Source organism: Pempheris klunzingeri, chromosome 16, assembly GCF_042242105.1.
Source record: "Pempheris klunzingeri isolate RE-2024b chromosome 16, fPemKlu1.hap1, whole genome shotgun sequence".
Taxonomy (NCBI): Eukaryota; Metazoa; Chordata; class Actinopteri; order Acropomatiformes; family Pempheridae; genus Pempheris; species Pempheris klunzingeri.
In genome coordinates, this window is record NC_092027.1 from 3,258,718 (window position 1) to 3,278,512 (window position 19,795).

At 42.0% G+C, this 19,795-nt stretch overlaps 4 gene segments (V, D, J or C); all 4 read left to right on the forward strand.

Moving 5' to 3' along the window:
- The first annotated feature begins 2,041 nt into the window (after positions 1–2,041).
- Positions 2,042–3,810, forward strand: LOC139216072 (Ig kappa-b4 chain C region-like). The segment is given in 2 exon segments: positions 2,042–2,090; positions 3,305–3,810. A coding segment is annotated over 1 exon segment (255 nt).
- Positions 3,811–5,811: 2,001 nt separating this feature from the next.
- Positions 5,812–7,924, forward strand: LOC139215792 (Ig kappa-b4 chain C region-like). The segment is given in 3 exon segments: positions 5,812–5,820; positions 6,125–6,203; positions 7,437–7,924. Coding segments are annotated over 3 exon segments (414 nt in total).
- Positions 7,925–13,392: 5,468 nt separating this feature from the next.
- On the forward strand, positions 13,393–13,898 carry LOC139215602 (Ig kappa-b4 chain C region-like). The segment is given in 1 exon segment: positions 13,393–13,898. A coding segment is annotated over 1 exon segment (255 nt).
- Positions 13,899–17,446: 3,548 nt separating this feature from the next.
- LOC139215793 (Ig kappa-b4 chain C region-like) lies at positions 17,447–19,562 on the forward strand. The segment is given in 3 exon segments: positions 17,447–17,455; positions 17,759–17,837; positions 19,071–19,562. Coding segments are annotated over 3 exon segments (414 nt in total).
- Positions 19,563–19,795: the final 233 nt, after the last annotated feature.

A 19,795-nucleotide genomic window follows, 5' to 3' on the forward strand; every position in this document is an offset into this window, starting at 1 on the left:
AATGCCAGTGATATTTAAATGAAAGAGTTAGTGACTGAACACAAGGCTTAATGACAGAGAGGATGATGGTCTCTGTATGTAGAAGAGAAAGGAGAACTATTGATCAGCTGTGCCCATGTTTGTTAATAAAAGAATAAAAGCTGAAATGTTGCTGCCTTAATAATTACAATCCATCCATTAAATCTACAGTGAGTGGGTTTATCTCACGGTCAGATCAGTAGTATTTTATTATGTAGACGTCACCTCTGAAAGCTGAGTCAGTGCAGCCTAACAGTGTCTCTGTTTAGCTGTGGTGTCCTACAGCAGGAAGGTGCTGATGTGAAAAGATGAAAGGAGGCCATTTTACAGCAGTCGTACAGGAGTCTGTGCCACATGGTGTCCTGTCTGTGATTCAAAAGCACGGCTGTGATTTGGTCTAAAAAAGTGCCAGATATGAGGCTTTGGTTGCTTACAAAGAAAAAGAAGATGTAAGTGCTTCATTAAGAAAAGTCTTGTGGAAATAGAGGTGTTTGTGTTTAAAAACTATTAGAGCATCATTTTATTGTTGTACAATGAAGGCCAAGTCAGTTTTGTGTGAGTGACTCAGTGAAGTGTATCAGTCTCTGCAGCAGCTTCCAGCTGCAGCAGTCAGTTCAGTTTCTGTTCAGTCTGACTGAGGGAGGTTTTTGTACGACGCTTTTTTACTGTGTGAACGATTCCTGACTGTTCACATAGAAATGCCCCATACAGTAATAAACTGCTGCATCTTCAGTCTGGACTCCACTGATGGTCAGAGTGAAGTCAGAGTTTGATCCACTGCCTGTAAAACGACCTGGAATTCCTGATGCCCGAGTGCTAGCACTGTGAATGAGCAGTTTGGGAGTTTCTCCATCTCTCTGTTGGTACCAGGATGAGGCGTGATTGCTGCTCCAAGTATAAACATCCCGACTGGTCTTACAGCTGATGGTGACGGAGCCTCCCACAGCAGAGCTCACTGCTCCAGGCTGAGTCACTGTGTACTGACCTCTGGACTCTGAGGGCACAGAGACAGAAACATAAAGCAGCGTCACGGTTTAGTCGGCTTCATTTCAGAGGGACGGATGTTGATGGAGGAGAGGAGTCTGATGCTCTGGACTTTACCTGTGAAGCAGCAGCAGAGGAGAGTCCAGATGAGGACGGAGGTCAGAGTCATGTTTGTGATGAGGAGGATTTCTGTGGCTTCTGTTGTTGTGAAGGACGGCTGTCAGTCATCCAGTGTTCAACTCTCAGGACTATAAACTCTCCCAGAGCAGTGGAGCATGGTGCTGCTGATGCAAAGTGGCTCTCTATGGAAATGCTCCCACTGACCCCAACAGGGACTTCAGGATCAGTCAATTCATCAGTCTATTGATTAGAAGTTATTGAACACCAGTTTTGTAGGATGTTGGCTCTGTGCTTGTGGAGGATTTTTAAAGACGTTTTTGTTTAAATTAATTTTGAGGGAAAATTTATCTAAGTTCCCTTTAAAATATGTGTGTATGAAATAAAAATATACAATCTATAAACCGGTGGCTCTGTGTTTTTTAATCTGACAATATTCTACAATGACAAACTATTTTTGGGGAGGTTGTTTGTGTCAGAGTCAGAGAGCCGTGTCTCTTCTACACTGAGAGGTTTTTGTACGGCGGCTCAATGACTTTGTATCACTGTGGTGGACTTTTGGTGGAGGAACCAGACTGGATGTTGGAAGTAAGTCAAATGCATTTTTTTATTTTGGCTGTTTTATTATTATCATGAATTATATTCAACACTGTAGGAAAAAACTAGTGTTCAGTTGCTCAATGAATAATTTTCTGTCAGAGACAAAGTTCACTTCAGAAACAGAAATCAATCAAAAAGTCATTGTAACAAAAAGAATATTGAGTCAGTTGATGAATCATTGTTTTGATTGATTGTGTTGTTTCATGCTTTAATGGTAGAACTGCATGCTGAGGGCTTGTAGGTTTAGTTCAGTCTGTCAGAGTCAGAGAGCCGTGTCTCTTTACACTGAGAGGTTTTTGTACGGCGGCTCAATGACTTTGTATCACTGTGGTGGACGTTCGGTGGAGGAACCAGACTGGATGTTACTCAAAGTAAGTCAAATGCTTGGGATTCGTTTTATTTCAGGAGTTATTGTTCTTTTCATTCCCTTCATAATCACCATGAATAGTTGGTTTTCCATAATGATGATTATTTTTGTTGAAATATTTTGTGCTTGGAGACAAAGTTAATGTCGACAGAGAGATTTATAAAAACTTGTTCCAGTGAATTTAAAACATTAAGCCTGGAGGTAAATCATTATCTCCAACCTTCATGGTGTTTGTAGGTTTAGTTCAGACAAAGTCAGAGAGCCGTGTCTCTTTACACTGAGAGGTTTTTGTACAGCGGCTCAATGACTTTGTATCACTGTGGTGGACGTTCGGTGGAGGAACCAGACTGGATGTTGGAAGTAAGTTTCTGCACAAATACTGAACTAAATTTCCTAAAGTCGTATTCTAAATTCAGTTTTTGTAGGTTTGAGGCAGATAAAAATATCTTGTTTTAATTTTAAGACTTTTAGTATCCATGTTGTGATCTGTCCTGCTTTATCATGGAGGCTGACTCGGAGCAGCTTTACTGAACATTTCTTCAAACATTCCTGTCAAACTGAAATTCAAACAGTGTAGAAAGTGTTGAAGCCATAAAATGTTCATATTAGTGTGAAAATGTTTTGGTCAGTTTTAGTTTATCTTCCAAATCATTACTTACTGTTGCTGCAATGTGCTGAAATTCACTTTCTTCCAGTAAAATTGAACAGCATGAAGATAAAGACGGGTATCTGATAATGTGCAAAATCTCTGATCCCTTCGTTGTGTCATAAATCGGTTCAAATGGTGAAAATCTGTTCAGTTTGGTGATGATGACTGAAATCCACATGAAGAACGTTTGACTGTAGTCCGGTCATTTTCTGTATCTTTCATGTTTCCACTAAATACTTTAAAGTCATTTATAATAAAGGTTTTAAATGATTTTGTTGGCAAAGGTTTAAAACGAGGTCCAACTTTGACATTTTATCTGCAGTGTAGTTTGAGGTGTTTCAGGTCTTTTCTGGATGATGATTCTCTCTGTGCTGATGTGCATGAGAGGCTTCATGAAGGGAAGTGAAACAATGTGTGAGTGAGTGAGTGACTGGTGGAGCAGAAAAACCACCTGACAGAAACTCCTTAAAGGACAAAATCAGCTCTCTCACAGTGAAGGTGTCCAAGTGTGTGGTGGTTGATTGACAGCTGTGTGGTCCCCGTCCTCTAAGCTGATTGGTGTCTCCTAGGTGATGTCCGTCCCACCCTGACGGTGCTGCCCCCCTCCGGTGAGGAGCTGGAGAAGGGGAAGGCTACGCTGATGTGTCTGGCCAACAAGGGCTTCCCCTCAGGCTGGAGTCTGGCCTGGAAGGTGGAGGGCAGCAGCAGCTTCAGCTGGGAGGAGAGCAGGAGCCCCGGGGTGCTGGAGAAGGACGGCCGCTACAGCTGGAGCAGCACCCTGAGGCTCCCTGCTGACCAGTGGAAGAAGGTGGGCTCTGTGACCTGTGAGGCCACCCAGGGCTCCCAGTCTAAAGTCTCAGAGACACTGATGAGGAACCAGTGTCCCCAGTCCTGAGCTGACCCACTGAGACTCTGCTCTGGTTTTACTCTGCTACTGCTCTCAGTCTGACCTCTGATACACTGTCTTTTTTCTCTCTGTAAATGCTTCAGTATAATTCTCACTTGCTTTATTGTTGACTGATACAGTTGATCATTCAAAACAATAAAAGTCTCATAAAACATTGGCTTCCATTCATGACAGTGATGGATCTTTTTCTTTGCCGTATGTTTCATATTAGGAACATTTGTTAGAATAAAGTATGAGGCCACAACTTTTCTAGTCACTTCTTGATACTTCGTAGTTGTTGCAGGTTTGTTTGTTACGACTGAAAATTGGTAACAATCCTCATAATGATTAAAATATTTCAATGGAAAACCAACAAATGACTTCATATCACTGAAATCTGCTCCTGATGATGCATTTGTTGTTGGGACTTCATTTGTATGTGATAGTGATAGAAAGTTGGTGATAAATAAAAAGCAGAGTATCATCAGCATAAAGTGAGATTTTAATGTCAGTAATATTTAAATGCAAGAGTTAATGATTGAACACAAGGCTTAATGACAGACAGGATGATGGTCTCTGTATGTAGAAGAGAAAGGAGAACTATTGATCAGCTGTGCCCATGTTTGTTAATAAAAGAATAAAGGCTGAAATGTCGCTGCCTTGATAATTACAATCCATCCATTAAATCTACAGTGAGTGGGTTTATCTCAGGGTCAGATCAGTAGTATTTTATTATGTAGACGTCACCTCTGAAAGCTGAGTCAGTGCAGCCTAACAGTGTCTCTGTTTAGCTGTGGTGTCCTACAGCAGGAAGGTGCTGATGTGAGAGGATGAAAGGAGGCCATTTTACAGCAGTCGTACAGGAGTCTGTGCCACATGGTGTCCTGTCTTTGATTCAAAAGCACGGCTGTGATTTGGTCTAAAAAAGTGCCAGATATGAGGCTTTAGTTGCTTACAAAGAAAAAGAAGATGTAAGCGCTTCATTAAGGAAAGTCTTGTGGAAATAGAGGTGTTTGTGTTTAAAAACTATTAGAGCATCATTTTATTGCTCTACAATGAAGGCCAAGTCAGTTTTGTGTGAGTGACTCAGTGAAGTGTATCAGTCTCTGCAGCAGCTTCCAGCTGCAGCAGTCAGTTCAGTTTCTGTTCAGTCTGACTGAGGGAGGTTTTTGTACGACGCTTTTTCACTGTGTGAACGAATGCTGACTGTTCACATAGAAGAACCCCATACAGTAATAAACTGCTGCATCTTCAGTCTGGACTCCACTGATGGTCAGAGTGAAGTCAGAGTTTGATCCACTGCCTGTAAAACGACCTGGAGTTCCTGATGCTCGAGTGCTAGCAGGGTAAATAAGCAGTTTAGGAGTTTCTCCATTTCTCTGTTGGTACCAGGCTAAGGCGTGATTGCTGCTCCAAGTATGAACATCCCGACTGGTCTTACAGCTGATGGTGACGGAGCCTCCCACAGCAGAGCTCACTGCTCCAGGCTGAGTCGCTGTGTACTGACCTCTGGACTCTGAGGGCACAGAGACAGAAACATAAAGCAGCGTCACGGTTTAGTCGGCTTCATTTCAGAGGGACGGATGTTGGTAGAGGAGAGGAGTCTGATGCTCTGGACTTTACCTGTGAAGCAGCAGCAGAGGAGAGTCCAGATGAGGACGGAGGTCAGAGTCATGTTTGTGATGAGGAGGATTTCTGTGGCTTCTGTTGTTGTGAAGGACGGCTGTCAGTCATCCAGTGTTCAACTCTCAGGACTATAAACTCTCCCAGAGCAGTGGAGCATGGTGCTGCTGATGCAAAGTGGCTCTCTATGGAAATGCTCCCACTGACCCCAACAGGGACTTCAGGATCAGTCAATTCATCAGTCTATTGATTAGAAGTTATTTAACACCAGTTTTGTAGGATGTTGGCTCTGTGTTTGTGGAGGATTTTTAAAACCATTTTTGTTCATAGAAAATGCATCTAAGTTCCCTTTAAAATATGTGTGTATGAAATAAAAATATACAATCTATAAACCGGTGGCTCTGTGTTTTTTAATCTGACAATATTCTACAATGACAAACTATTTTTGGGGAGGTTGTTTGTGTCAGAGTCAGAGAGCCGTGTCTCTTCTACACTGAGAGGTTTTTGTACGGCGGCTCAATGACTTTGTATCACTGTGGTGGACTTTTGGTGGAGGAACCAGACTGGATGTTGGAAGTAAGTCAAATGCATTTTTTTATTTTGGCTGTTTTATTATCATTATGAATTATATTCAACACTGTAGGAAAAAACTGGTGTTCAGTTGCTCAATGAATAATTTTCTGTCAGAGACAAAGTTCACTTCAGAAACAGAAATCAATCAAAAAGTCGTTGTAACAAAAAGAATATTGAGTCAGTTGACAAATCATTGTTTTGATTGATTGTGTTGTTTCATGCTTTAATGGTAGAACTGCATGCTGAGGGCTTGTAGGTTTAGTTCAGTCTGTCAGAGTCAGAGAGCCGTGTCTCTTTACACTGAGAGGTTTTTGTACGGCGGCTCAATGACTTTGTATCACTGTGGTACACGTTCGGTGGAGGAACCAGACTGGATATTACTCAAAGTAAGTCAAATGCTTGGGATTCGTTTTATTTCAGGAGTTATTGTTCTTTTCATTCCCTTCATAATCACCATGAATAGTTGGTTTTCCATAATGATGATTATTTTTGTTCAAATATTTTGTGCTTGGAGACAAAGTTAATGTTGGCAGAGAGATTTATAAAAACTCGTTCCAGTGAATTTAAAACATTAAGCCTGGAGGTAAATCATTATCTCCAACCTTCATGGTCAAGCCGCATGTTTTGCGTGTTTGTAGGTTTAGTTCAGACAAAGTCAGAGAGCCGTGTCTCTTTACACTGAGAGGTTTTTGTACAGCGGCTCAATGACTTTGTATCACTGTGGTGGACTTTTGGTGGAGGAACCAGACTGGATGTTGGAAGTAAGTTTCTGCACAAATACTAAACTAAATTTCCTAAAGTCGTATTCTAAATTCAGTTTTTGTACTTTTGAGGCAGATAAAAATATCTTGTTTTAATTTTAAGACTTTTAGTATCCATGTTGTGATCTGTCCTGCTTTATCATGGAGGCTGACTCGGAGCAGCTTTACTGAACATTTCTTCAAACATTCCTGTCAAACTGAAATTCAAACAGTGTAGAAAGTGTTGAAGCCATAAAATGTTCATATTAGTGTGAAAATGTTTTGGTCAGTTTTAGTTTATCTTCCACATCATTACTTACTGTTGCTGCAATGTGCTGAAATTCACTTTCTTCCAGTAAAATTGAACAGCATGAAGATAAAGACGGGTATCTGATAATGTGCAAAATCTCTGATCCCTTCGTTGTGTCATATATTGTTTCAAATGGTGAAAATCTGTTCAGTTTGGTGATGATGACTGAAATCCACATGAAGAACGTTTGACTGTAGTCCGGTCATTTTCTGTATCTTTCATGTTTCCACTAAATACTTTAAAGTCATTTATAATCAAGGTTTTAAATGATTTTGATGGCAAAGGTTTAAAATGAGGTCCAACGTTGACATTTTATCTGCAGTGTAGTTTGAGGTGTTTCAGGTCTTTTCTGGATGATGATTCTCTCTGTGCTGATGTGCATGAGAGGCTTCATAAAGGGAAGTGAAACAATGTGTGAGTGAGTGAGTAACTGGTGGAGCAGAAAAACCACCTGACAGAAACTCCTTAAAGGACAAAATCAGCTCTCTCACAGTGAAGGTGTCCAAGTGTGTGGTGGTTGATTGACAGCTGTGTGGTCCCCGTCCTCTAATCTGATTGGTGTCTCCTAGGTGATGTCCGTCCCACCCTGACGGTGCTGCCCCCCTCCGGTGAGGAGCTGGAGAAGGGGAAGGCCACGCTCATGTGTCTGGCCAACAAGGGCTTCCCCTCAGGCTGGAGTCTGGCCTGGAAGGTGGACGGCAGCAGCAGCTTCAGCTGGGAGGAGAGCAGGAGCCCCGGGGTGCTGGAGAAGGACGGCCGCTACAGCTGGAGCAGCACCCTGAGGCTCCCTGCTGACCAGTGGAAGAAGGTGGGCTCTGTGACCTGTGAGGCCACCCAGGGCTCCCAGTCTAAAGTCTCAGAGACACTGATGAGGAACCAGTGTCCCCAGTCCTGAGCTGACCCACTGGGACTCTGCTCTGGTTTTACTCTGCTACTGCTCTCAGTCTGACCTCTGATAGTCTTTTTTCTCTCTGTAAATGCTTCAGTATAATTCTCACTTGCTTTATTGTTGACTGATACAGTTGATCATTCAAAACAATAAAAGTCTCATAAAACATTGGTTTCCATTCATGACAGTGATGGATCTTTTTCTTTGCTGTATGTTTCATTTTAGGAACATTTGTTAGAATTAAGCACAAGACCACAATCTTTCTAGTCACTTCTTGATACTTCGTAGTTGTTGCAGGTTTGTTTGTTACGACTGAAAATTGGTAACAATCCTTATAATGATTAAAATATTTCAATGGAAAACCAACAAATGACTTCATATCACTGAAATCTGCTCCTGATGATGCATTTGTTGTTGGGACTTCATTTGTATGTAATAGTGATAGAAAGTTGGTGATAAATAAAAAGCAGAGTATCATCAGCATAAAGTGAGATTTTAATGTCAGTAATATTTAAATGAAAGAGTTAATGATTGAACACAAGGCTTAATGACAGAGAGGATGATGGTCTCTGTATGTAGAAGAGAAAGGAGAACTATTGATCAGCTGTGCCCATGTTTGTTAATTAAATGATAAAAGCTGAAGTGTCGCTGCCTTAATAATTACAATCCATCCATTAAATCTACAGTGAGTGGCTTTATCCATGGTTTATCTAAAAAAAAGTGCCAGATATGAGGCTATGAGTTGCTTACAAAGAAAAAGAAGGTGTAAGCGCTTCATTAAGAAAAGTCTTGTGGAAATAGAGGTATTTGTGTTTAAAAACTATCAGAGCATCATTTTATTGCTCTACAATGAAGGCCAAGTCAGTTTTGTGTGAGTGACTCAGTGAAGTGTATCAGTCTCTGCAGCAGCTTCCAGCTGCAGCAGTCAGTTCAGTTTCTGTTCAGTCTGACTGAGGGAGGTTTTTGTACGACGCTTTTTCACTGTGTGAACGAATACTGACTGTTCACATAGAATTCCCCCATACAGTAATAAACTGCTGCATCTTCAGTCTGGACTCCACTGATGGTCAGAGTGAAGTCAGAGTTTGATCCACTGCCTGTAAAACGACCTGGAATCCCTGATGCTCGAGTGCTAATAATGTAAATGAGCAGTTTAGGAGTTTCTCCATCTCTCTGTTGGTACCAGGATAAATAGTTCCCACTAACATCCCGACTGGTCTTACAGCTGATGGTGACGGAGCCTCCCACAGCAGAGCTCACTGCTCCAGGCTGAGTCGCTGTGTACTGACCTCTGGACTCTGAGGGCACAGAGACAGAAACATAAAGCAGCGTCACGGTTTAGTCGGCTTCATTTCAGAGGGACGGATGTTGATGGAGGAGAGGAGTCTGATGCTCTGGACTTTACCTGTGAAGCAGCAGCAGAGGAGAGTCCAGATGAGGACGGAGGTCAGAGTCATGTTTGTGATGAGGAGGATTTCTGTGGCTTCTGTTGTTGTGAAGGACGGCTGTCAGTCATCCAGTGCTCAACTCTCAGGACTATAAACTCTCCCAGAGCAGTGGAGCATGGTGCTGCTGATGCAAAGTGGCCCTCTATGGAAATGCTCCCACTGACCCCGACAGGGACATGGATTACTCTGATGATGCTGTTTATCAATGGATCAATCGGTTTATCAGAGTATTGATTAGTTTTAAATATAAATTGTGAACGAATTTAACTTTATTCTTCAAGACAACTTTATTTTCTAAATGTGTCTTATCTTATTCTGTTACTAGAGAAAAACACATCAGATTAAAGTCTGTGATTCTTTGAGGAAATGTTGAAATCAGAGACGAGTTTTTGTGACTTTGTTTATGTTTCAGTAGAAATAAATTTTTCTGCTGTTAACTATAAATTAATATAATTATAGTGATTCTTGAATGAGTCACATTATGTCCTCAAACCGACTGAACTCTTCACTTAAACATTTTGCTGAACTGAAAATCAAACTTTAACAGTTTTCAGATAAACTTGTCTCAGAGGTTTCACCTGATGTTTCTCAAAGATTTGAATCTTTCACACACTGTGTGTCACAAATGAACATCTTAAAACATTACCGTCACATTTAACCACCGAGCTGTGTGAGCGGGTTTGATTTGATGACTTTTTACATGTAATCCAACAAGGTTCACTTTAAACGAGTAAAACAAACAGATCTTGTTGGTCTTTTCTGTAGTTTAGAAGAAACCATTAAGGTATTGTGAAACAAAGAACACCTGACATTTTATCAGACCAGGTTATTTCATCATCTTTTCATGTCCAAACTCAGACGTAGCTTGGTGACTAAACAGTTTAACTTTTTAACTTTAGTACTGAGACCTCACGGTCCAGCAGTGATGCCTGCCTGTTGCCATGGTTACTGAGCTCAGAGGAGGAAGTGAAACACCGAGCAGCGCTTTCATCCAAACTGTCCGGGTCTCTAAATTTCCTCCACGTGTCTCTCTGCAGCGGGTGGAGTCGTTTCTTTGCTTACTATGGGTTCATACATCTAAAGTAACATCTTGTGACTGGAGAGGTGGACAGGTGTTTCTCTGGGCCAGCATTGATGGTGAAGCTGATGCTGATCAGTGTCTTCATGTTTTCCTTGAACAGGTTACAGTTGAGATCGCTGTGGCCCAGGATGAGGCTGGGATCAAAGGTCATGACCTAGACTGTCCCAGGTTGACACCTTTTGATTGATTGGCAGATCAGATAAGAACATGGGATAATAATGTGATGTGAATGGATGGTGATAAACTGTGATGGAGGAACTAATTTAATTTGCACAAAGATTTTCTGTCATTGATCTTGTTTTGATTCATGTTTACTGGTGTTAAAGCAGCAGTGGTGAAATGTTCACTCTGCTTGATGAAAGTGTGTGTGTGTGTGTGTGTGTGTGTGTGTGTGTGTGATTGACTCAGTGAAGTGTATCAGTCTCTGCAGAAGCTTCCAGCTGCAGCAGTCAGTTCAGTTTCTGTTCAGTCTGACTGAGGGAGGTTTTTGTACGACGCTTTTTCACTGTGTGAACGAATTCTGACTGTTCACATAGAAATTCCCCAGACAGTAATAAACTGCTGCATCTTCAGTCTGGACTCCACTGATGGTCAGAGTGAAGTCAGAGTTTGATCCACTGCCTGTAACACGATCTGGAATCCCTGATTCTCGAGTGCTAGCAGCATATATGAGCAATTTTGGAGTTTCTCCATCTCTCTGTTGGTACCAGTGTAAATAGCTCCCACTATAAACATCCCGACTGGTCTTACAGCTGATGGTGACGGAGCCTCCCACAGCAGAGCTCACTGCTCCAGGCTGAGTCGCTGTGTACTGACCTCTGGACTCTGAGGGCACAGAGACAGAAACATAAAGCAGCGTCACGGTTTAGTCGGCTTCATTTCAGAGGGACGGATGTTGGTAGAGGAGAGGAGTCTGATGCTCTGGACTTTACCTGTGAAGCAGCAGCAGAGGAGAGTCCAGATGAGGACGGAGGTCAGAGTCATGTTTGTAATGAGGAGGATTTCTGTGGCTTCTGTTGTTGTGAAGGACGGCTGTCAGTCATCCAGTGTTCAACTCTCAGGACTATAAACTCTCCCAGAGCAGTGGAGCATGGTGCTGCTGATGCAAAGTGGCTCTCTATGGAAATGCTCCCACTGACCCCAACAGGGACTTCAGGATCAGTCAATTCATCAGTCTATTGATTAGAAGTTATTGAACACCAGTTTTGTAGGATGTTGGCTCTGTGTTTGTGGAGGATTTTTAAAGCCATTTTTGTTCATAGAAAATGCATCTAAGTTCCCTTTAAAATATGTGTGTATGAAATAAAAATATACAATCTATAAACCGGTGGCTCTGTGTTTTTTAAATTGACAATATTCTACAATGACAAACTATTTTTGGGGAGGTTGTTTGTGTCAGAGTCAGAGAGCCGTGTCTCTTCTACACTGAGAGGTTTTTGTACGGCGGCTCAATGACTTTGTATCACTGTGGTGGACTTTTGGTGGAGGAACCAGACTGGATATTGGAGGTAAGTCAAATGCATTTTTTTATTTTGGCTGTTTTATTATTATCATGAATTATATTCAACACTGTAGGAAAAAACTGGTGTTCAGTTGCTCAATGAATAATTTTCTGTCAGAGACAAAGTTCACTTCAGAAACAGAAATCAATCAAAAAGTCGTTGTAACAAAAAGAATATTGAGACAGTTGATGAATCATTGTTTTGATTGATTGTGTTGTTTCATGCTTTAATGGTAGAACTGCATGCTGAGGGCTTGTAGGTTTAGTTCAGTCTGTCAGAGTCAGAGAGCCGTGTCTCTTTACACTGAGAGGTTTTTGTACGGCGGCTCAATGACTTTGTATCACTGTGGTACACGTTCGGTGGAGGAACCAGACTGGATATTGGAAGTAAGTCAAATGCTTGGGATTCGTTTTATTTCAGGAGTTATTGTTCTTTTCATTCCCTTCATAATCACCATGAATAGTTGGTTTTCCATAATGATGATTATTTTTGTTGAAATATTTTGTGCTTGGAGACAAAGTTAATGTCGACAGAGAGATTTATAAAAGCTTGTTCCAGTGAATTTAAAACATTAAGCCTGGAGGTAAATCATTATCTCCAACCTTCATGGTCAAGCCGCATGTTTTGCGTGTTTGTAGGTTTAGTTCAGACAAAGTCAGAGAGCCGTGTCTCTTTACACTGAGAGGTTTTTGTACGGCGGTTCAATGACTTTGTATCACTGTGGTGGACGTTCGGTGGAGGAACCAGACTGGATGTTGGAAGTAAGTTTCTGCACAAATACTAAACTAAATTTCCTAAAGTCATATTCTAAATTCAGTTTTTGTAGGTTTGAGGCAGATAAAAATATCTTGTTTTAATTTTAAGACTTTTAGTATCCATGTTGTGATCTGTCCTGCTTTATCATGGAGGCTGACTCGGAGCAGCTTTACTGAACATTTCTTCAAACATTCCTGTCAAACTGAAATTCAAACAGTGTAGAAAGTGTTGAAGCCATAAAATGTTCATATTAGTGTGAAAATGTTTTGGTCAGTTTTAGTTTATCTTCCAAATCATTACTTACTGTTGCTGCAATGTGCTGAAATTCACTTTCTTCCAGTAAAATTGAACAGCATGAAGATAAAGACGGGTATCTGATAATGTGCAAAATCTCTGATCCCTTCGTTGTGTCATAAATTGTTTCAAATGGTGAAAATCTGTTCAGTTTGGTGATGATGACTGAAATCCACATGAAGAACGTTTGACTGTAGTCCGGTCATTTTCTGTATCTTTCATGTTTCCACTAAATACTTTAAAGTCATTTATAATCAAGGTTTGAGGTGATTTTGTTGGCAAAGGTTTAAAATGAGGTCCAACTTTGACATTTTATCTGCAGTGTAGTTTGAGGTGTTTCGGGTCTTTTCTGGATGATGATTCTCTCCGTGCTGATGTGCATGAGAGGCTTCATAAAGGGAAGTGAAACAATGTGTGAGTGAGTGAGTGACTGGTGGAGCAGAAAAACCACCTGACAGAAACTCCTTAAAGGACAAAACCAGCTCTCTCACAGTGAAGGTGTCCAAGTGTCCTGTGGTTGATTGACAGCTGTGTGGTCCCCGTCCTCTAATCTGATTGGTGTCTCCTAGGTGATGTCCGTCCCACCCTGACGGTGCTGCCCCCCTCCGGTGAGGAGCTGGAGAAGGGGAAGGCCACGCTCATGTGTCTGGCCAACAAGGGCTTCCCCTCAGGCTGGAGTCTGGCCTGGAAGGTGGACGGCAGCAGCAGCTTCAGCTGGGAGGAGAGCAGGAGCCCCGGGGTGCTGGAGAAGGACGGCCGCTACAGCTGGAGCAGCACCCTGAGGCTCCCTGCTGACCAGTGGAAGAAGGTGGGCTCTGTGACCTGTGAGGCCACCCAGGGCTCCCAGTCTCCAGTCTCAGAGACACTGATGAGGAACCAGTGTCCCCAGTCCTGAGCTGACCCACTGGGACTCTGCTCTGGTTTTACTCTGCTACTGCTCTCAGTCTGACCTCTGATACACTGTCTTTTTTCTCTCTGTAAATGCTTCAGTATAATTCTCACTTGCTTTATTGTTGACTGATACAGTTGATCATTCAAAACAATAAAAGTCTCATAAAACATTGGTTTCCATTCATGACAGTGATGGATCTTTTTCTTTGCTGTATGTTTCATATTAGGAACATTTGTTAGAATTAAGCATGAGGCCACAGTTTTTCTAGTCACTTCTTGATACTTCGTAGTTGTTGCAGGTTTGTTTGTTACGACTGAAAATTAGTAACAATCCTCATAATGATTAAAGTATTTCAATGTTGCTGCCTGTATTAACTCATCTACATTTCAACTCAGCTACAACAGATGTAGTTTGATCAGACTTTAAATATATTATTTAACAGCCTGTTCCAGTAAAATGACCATTTTAACGTACTTTACTTTAAATAGTGTTTCCTGGCAGTATTCTGTCATAAAGGACGTCACTGTCTGTCAAACTTCTTTAGTGTCTGTGTTTCTCTGCAGCTTCTCTGTGAGATCAGTTCCTCTTTAGCTGAGGGAGGTTTTTGTACGGCGTTGTATCACTGTGTGAGCGGGAAGCTGTTATGCTGCTGACAGTAATAAACTCCTGCATCTTCAGTCTGGACTCTGCTGATGGTCAGAGTGAAGTCGGTCTGATGGGCTGTTGCACTAAAACGGTCAGAAACTCCTGACTGACGTTCTGTAGTGTCATAAATCAGGAGTTTAGGAGCTTCACCAGCTTTCTGAAGGTACCAGTCAATGTCGTCACCTATATTTGTACTGGATTTACATCTGATAGAGACAGTCTGTCCTGGAACAGCAGACTGAGATTCAGGAGACTGAGTCACAATAATTTCTGCTGATGAATCTGGAAAACATGAAAAAGAGGAGAAGGGTTATTGAGACAAATCCAGCCTGGAGGAAGATGATCAACATCCAAACAGAAGAGAATCAAATGTTTAACATGGAGAACAGATGGAAGAAGGTCAATGCTGCTTGTTTCAGTGATTCTCCATCATAGCAGAGCATCATTGTGGTGAACCTGGCTGCACCCTGAAGCAAAGTTTCCAGAAGAGAGTCTCACCCTGAACAAGGAGCCCCAGGGTGGCCAGCAGTAGAGTCAGTGACATCATCATCGTGCTGCCGGCGTGTCAGCGTCTCTGAAAGGTCTGAACAGCCACCGATCAACACTGGTCTCTTAACGGCCGGGAGCAGAGAGGCAGGACACACATGCAAACACACAGAGTCAGTGAACTGTAGCCGTCCTCAACATATCATGGAGTTTCCCCTCAGAGCTCAGAGCAGATTAGCATATTTACATGTAGAGGAGAATGAAAAGTGTGGTGCTAAACCGATCCAGTGGTTCATGGACAGGTTTGTTCTCTCTGTCCAGTCTGTTAACACGGTCTTTTTCCACAATGACTAGTTAGATTCATATCAATAATGATTTGACAGCTTTAGGTGTTTTCATACGGAGGTTTGACCAAGTAAAGTGGTGATGAGTCATGAGGGGATGCTGAGGCCGAGGATCTCACACAGCGTGCTGGACAGAGTCCAACCAGAAGTTTTGGACATTTGGGCAGAACCAGAAAACACTGAAGTCCTCATCAGTCACAGCTGGACACATTCTTTGCCTCCAGTCCATGTGCTAACAGCTGTGAGCAGTAATGTGAGTTTCCTGAAGGTCTTCATGCTGCACTTCTCCTCCATGTTGACTGAAAAGTTCAGATTCTACAGTCGTCACCTTTTCTCCACAAGGTCCATTCAGTAGCTGCTCTGGAGCTTTGGGCCAAAGCGCATGATTTTCCTCAGCAGATGGAGTCCCATGATGGTTCAGATGAGCGGGAATGTGATCAACTAAATGACAACTAGGTGATCCATCTGCCGGGGAAGATCATGTGATGTGACTGAAAGCTCCACAACAGCTAGTAGATGGATGTTGTGCAGATATCGTTTTGTTGTTTCAAAGGTGGAAAATGAACTTTCAGTCTCAGTGTATTTGTTGGGTTTTTGTGTTGAATGTAAAATAAAATGTGTTGTTGTAAATTCTTTGGTGCATCACTGACGTCTTTTTTCTTTTTATGATTCCACTTGATATCTGTCTTTTCTTTGCTTACTATGGGTTCATACATCTAAAGTAACATCTTGTGACTGGAGAGGTGGACAGGTGTTTCTCTGGGCCAGCATTGATGGTGAAGCTGATGCTGATCAGTGTCTTCATGTTTTCCTTGAACAGGTTACAGTTGAGATCGCTGTGGCCCAGGATGAGGCTGGGATCAAAGGTCATGACCTAGACTGTCCCAGGTTGACACCTTTTGATTGATTGGCAGATCAGATAAGAACATGGGATAATAATGTGATGTGAATGGATGGTGATAAACTGTGATGGAGGAACTAATTTAATTTGCACAAAGATTTTCTGTCATTGATCTTGTTTTGATTCACGTTTACTGGTGTTAAAGCAGCAGTGGTGAAATGTTCACTCTGCTTGATGAAAGTGTGTGTGTGTGTGTGTGTGTGTGTGTGTGTGTGTGAGTGTGTGTGTGTGAGTGACTCAGTGAAGTGTATCAGTCTCTGCAGGAGCTTCCAGCTGCAGCAGTCAGTTCAGTTTCTGTTCAGTCTGACTGAGGGAGGTTTTTGTACGACGCTTTTTCACTGTGTGAACGAATACTGACTGTTCACATAGAATTCCCCCATACAGTAATAAACTGCTGCATCTTCAGTCTGGACTCCACTGATGGTCAGAGTGAAGTCAGAGTTTGATCCACTGCCTGTAAAACGACCTGGAATCCCTGATTCTCGAGTGCTAGCATCGTGAATAAGCAGTTTAGGAGTTTCTCCATCTCTCTGTTGGTACCAGGATAAATAGTCCCCATTAACATCCCGACTGGTCTTACAGCTGATGGTGACGGAGCCTCCCACAGCAGAGCTCACTGCTCCAGGCTGAGTCACTGTGGCCTGACCTCTGGACTCTGAGGACACAGAGACAGAAACATAAAGCAGCGTCACGGTTTAGTCGGCTTCATTTCAGAGGGACGGATGTTGGTAGAGGAGAGGAGTCTGATGCTCTGGACTTTACCTGTGAAGCAGCAGCAGAGGAGAGTCCAGATGAGGACGGAGGTCAGAGTCATGTTTGTGATGAGGAGGATTTCTGTGGCTTCTGTTGTTGTGAAGGACGGCTGTCAGTCATCCAGTGTTCAACTCTCAGGACTATAAACTCTCCCAGAGCAGTGGAGCATGGTGCTGCTGATGCAAAGTGGCTCTCTATGGAAATGCTCCCACTGACCCCAACAGGGACTTCAGGATCAGTCAATTCATCAGTCTATTGATTAGAAGTTATTGAACACCAGTTTTGTAGGATGTTGGCTCTGTGCTTGTGGAGGATTTTTAAAGACATTTTTGTTCAAATTAATTTTGAGAGAAAATGTATCTAAGTTCTCTTTAAAATATGTGTGTATGAAATAAAAATATACAATCTATAAACCGGTGGCTCTGTGTTTTTTAAATTGACAATATTCTACAATGACAAACTATTTTTGGGGAGGTTGTTTGTGTCAGAGTCAGAGAGCCGTGTCTCTTCTACACTGAGAGGTTTTTGTACGGCGGCTCAATGACTTTGTATCACTGTGGTGGACTTTTGGTGGAGGAACCAGACTGGATGTTGGAAGTAAGTCAAATGCATTTTTTATTTTGGCTGTTTTATTATTATCATGAATTATATTCAACACTGTAGGAAAAAACTAGTGTTCAGTTGCTCAATGAATAATTTTCTGTCAGAGACAAAGTTCACTTCAGAAACAGAAATCAATCAAAAAGTCATTGTAACAAAAAGAATATTGAGACAGTTGATGAATCATTGTTTTGATTGATTGTGTTGTTTCATGCTTTAATGGTAGAACTGCATGCTGAGGGCTTGTAGGTTTAGTTCAGTCTGTCAGAGTCAGAGAGCCGTGTCTCTTTACACTGAGAGGTTTTTGTACGGCGGCTCAATGACTTTGTATCACTGTGGTGGACGTTTGGTGGAGGAACCAGACTGGATGTTACTCAAAGTAAGTCAAATGCTTGGGATTCGTTTTATTTCAGGAGTTATTGTTCTTTTCATTCCCTTCATAATCACCATGAATAGTTGGTTTTCCATAATGATGATTATTTTTGTTCAAATATTTTGTGCTTGGAGACAAAGTTAATGTTGGCAGAGAGATTTATAAAAACTCGTTCCAGTGAATTTAAAACATTAAGCCTGGAGGTAAATCATTATCTCCAACCTTCATGGTCAAGCCGCATGTTTTGCGTGTTTGTAGGTTTAGTTCAGACAAAGTCAGAGAGCCGTGTCTCTTTACACTGAGAGGTTTTTGTACGGCGGTTCAATGACTTTGTATCACTGTGGTGGACTTTTGGTGGAGGAACCAGACTGGATGTTGGAAGTAAGTTTCTGCACAAATACTAAACTAAATTTCCTAAAGTCGTATTCTAAATTCAGTTTTTGTAGGTTTGAGGCAGATAAAAATATCTTGTTTTAATTTTAAGACTTTTAGTATCCATGTTGTGATCTGTCCTGCTTTATCATGGAGGCTGACTCGGAGCAGCTTTACTGAACATTTCTTCAAACATTCCTGTCAAACTGAAATTCAAACAGTGTAGAAAGTGTTGAAGCCATAAAATGTTCATATTAGTGTGAAAATGTTTTGGTCAGTTTTAGTTTATCTTCCACATCATTACTTACTGTTGCTGCAATGTGCTGAAATTCACTTTCTTCCAGTAAAATTGAACAGCATGAAGATAAAGACGGGTATCTGATAATGTGCAAAATCTCTGATCCCTTCGTTGTGTCATATATTGTTTCAAATGGTGAAAATCTGTTCAGTTTGGTGATGATGACTGAAATCCACATGAAGAACGTTTGACTGTAGTCCGGTCATTTTCTGTATCTTTCATGTTTCCACTAAATACTTTAAAGTCATTTATAATCAAGGTTTTAAATGATTTTGATGGCAATGGTTTAAAATGAGGTCCAACGTTGACATTTTATCTGCAGTGTAGTTTGAGGTGTTTCAGGTCTTTTCTGGATGATGATTCTCTCTGTGCTGATGTGCATGAGAGGCTTCATAAAGGGAAGTGAAACAATGTGTGAGTGAGTGAGTGACTGGTGGAGCAGAAAAAGCACCTGACAGAAACTCCTTAAAGGACAAAATCAGCTCTCTCACAGTGAAGGTGTCCAAGTGTCTGGTGGTTGATTGACAGCTGTGTGGTCCCCGTCCTCTAATCTGATTGGTGTCTCCTAGGTGATGTCCGTCCCACCCTGACGGTGCTGCCCCCCTCCGGTGAGGAGCTGGAGAAGGGGAAGGCTACGCTCATGTGTTTGGCCAACAAGGGCTTCCCCTCAGGCTGGAGTCTGGCCTGGAAGGTGGACGGCAGCAGCAGCTTCAGCTGGGAGGAGAGCAGGAGCCCCGGGGTGCTGGAGAAGGACGGCCGCTACAGCTGGAGCAGCACCCTGAGGCTCCCTGCTGACCAGTGGAAGAAGGTGGGCTCTGTGACCTGTGAGGCCACCCAGGGCTCCCAGTCTAAAGTCTCAGAGACACTGATGAGGAACCAGTGTCCCCAGTCCTGAGCTGACCCACTGAGACTCTGCTCTGGTTTTACTCTGCTACTGCTCTCAGTCTGACCTCTGATCCACTGTCTTTTTTCTCTCTGTAAATGCTTCAGTATAATTCTCACTTGCTTTATTGTTGACTGATACAGTTGATCATTCAAAACAATAAAAGTCTCATAAAACATTGGTTTCCATTCATGACAGTGATGGATCTTTTTCTTTGCCGTATGTTTCATATTAGGAACATTTGTTAGAATTAAGCACAAGACCACAATCTTTCTAGTCACTTCTTGATACTTCGTAGTTGTTGCAGGTTTGTTTGTTACGATTGAAAATTGGTAACAATCCTCATAATGATTAAAGTATTTCAATGGAAAACCAACAAATGACTTCATATCACTGAAATCTGCTCCTGAT